Source organism: Pygoscelis adeliae, unplaced genomic scaffold, assembly GCF_000699105.1.
Source record: "Pygoscelis adeliae isolate BGI_AS28 unplaced genomic scaffold, ASM69910v1 Scaffold402, whole genome shotgun sequence".
NCBI lineage: Eukaryota > Metazoa > Chordata > Aves > Sphenisciformes > Spheniscidae > Pygoscelis > Pygoscelis adeliae.
This window is the reverse complement of record NW_008824411.1, coordinates 2,197,242-2,198,903: the sequence shown is the minus strand read 5'-3', so window position 1 is coordinate 2,198,903 and position 1,662 is coordinate 2,197,242. Positions and strand designations below refer to the sequence as shown.

General features: G+C 45.1%; 1 protein-coding gene across 1 annotated transcript in view; it reads right to left on the bottom strand.

Annotated features, from left to right (window-relative positions):
• The window catches only part of FPGT (fucose-1-phosphate guanylyltransferase), a 35,850-nt gene extending 34,590 nt beyond the window's left edge, over nucleotides 1-1,260 (bottom strand). Inside the window, exons 1-2 of the mRNA XM_009320668.1 lie at nucleotides 1,191-1,260; nucleotides 3-156 (exon numbers count right to left, since the gene is read on the bottom strand). Coding sequence (XP_009318943.1) covers nucleotides 3-156; nucleotides 1,191-1,260 — 224 coding nt within the window. The remainder of the gene's footprint in view (nucleotides 1-2; nucleotides 157-1,190) is intronic.
• Nucleotides 1,261-1,662: the final 402 nt, after the last annotated feature.

The window sequence follows — 1,662 nt, the reverse complement described above, 5'->3', positions numbered from 1 at the left end:
ACCGGGCCATGCCTGCAGTGCGGGAGTTGGAGTAACTTCCCAAGCCTCCAGCAGAACGAGGGGGTCGACGTCCCATGTTTGAGTCCGGTTTGTTATCCACGGCCTGTGTATTTGTTATTGAATTGGAGAACACCTGGCAGACACAAACGATGAACTCTGCTCAAGGGTGAGGGGTTTTAGGTGATATAACTGGCATTTCTGTATTCAGTTTCCATGAACTCACATTCCTCCCTAAAATATTGGAATTCTGTGAGTGGCACAGCCCAGATAAATCTCAACATTTTCATGACATTTTTCAAAGAGTTACAAGTTTTCACTAGCACTTAGACCAGTAAATGTCTACGTTTTTGGTTTTTTTTATACAAAGAATCAAGGTGTTTACCCCAGCTGTGGTTCTAGGGCTTTTGACTCTTTTGTATATTAAGCAGAGAATTCTGTTTTTCTTTTCTTTTTTTTTTTTTTTTAAAATCCACTGATTGAATTCAAGACTACTAAAGCAGGACCTTCAGACCAAGAGACTTGAAGGGGGGTGGCAATGAACCGTGCCATTGAGTTTCCTGTTCCTTCCACGCTGGCTTCAAGCACAGGTGGAGTATGGGTACCTCAGATGCTACCAAAGACCAGACAATGAAGTTAAGTTTTTTTTCATCTTCATCCATTCTCAGGTATGGCTTGGGGCAGGAGGGTTCCCTGCTGACGAGGTGCTTTGAGAAATCTTATGTGTATATGAAACATATGAATGCACACCTAAACAAATACATAATATATTATATATACATACATGTATATAGGTACGCATACCTATGCACACACACACAAGTTGCCTTCCACCCTTGTTTGAGGCCCTCCTGATGGGGTCCGGATGTCTCTGTACTTGGAAGGAGCCCCAAGTGTTACGGCATGTCCTGCACACTTACCTCTGTATGAACAGAATGAAATGAGTGGTCCATCACGGTGCTAAAAAGTCTGCGTTGAGTGATTTAGTGTGCCCGCAGCCAGCGCGAATGTGCAGGACACGTGGTCTGGCTCCTGGTAAGCCACGCTGCCTTTCATTACTGTTTACAATAGGGAGCAGCATGGAGCTATCCACCTGAGGCAGGTGGAGTGCTGGATGATGCTCTTGCTCTTCTCCATCTCTATTTTTCCCAAGAGTCTCTTAAAGATAAAGCTGTGAGGTGTATTTTACATACCTGTCTGTAGGGGATGTCGCCCTCGTGCTGTCAGGACTCCCACTGGCTGCCAGAGTCGGTTCGTACCCATTGGGCTTCTTCAGCCCATGCAGCCAGCATGCTGTATGTGACAGATAAGCCAGGTTCTCGTTGAACTCTTCTTGAGCAATTTCTCTAATGTATTAGGTATAAACAGTCTTTCTTTCAGAGTCAGGCATGCATGTCTCATTCTAATTATTTTTTTCCCCTCTAACCCGTTTTTGTTCAAGTTGTTGCCACAAGCAGTGGTGATAATGTTCTCTTTCCATTGTTACTATAGAGAGGGGATCTGCTATAATTATTGCTTTAAATTGAGTTTTTCTCAATTTGCCATTTTCAGGCTAGGCAGAGATGCTCCTTCTGTGTCTCGGTCACCCGGCTGTTGTGGATGTGCAGGACAGGATCTGGCCACACAGGGGGCACAGGCAGGAGAGGGGGGATGAGGCACAGCACC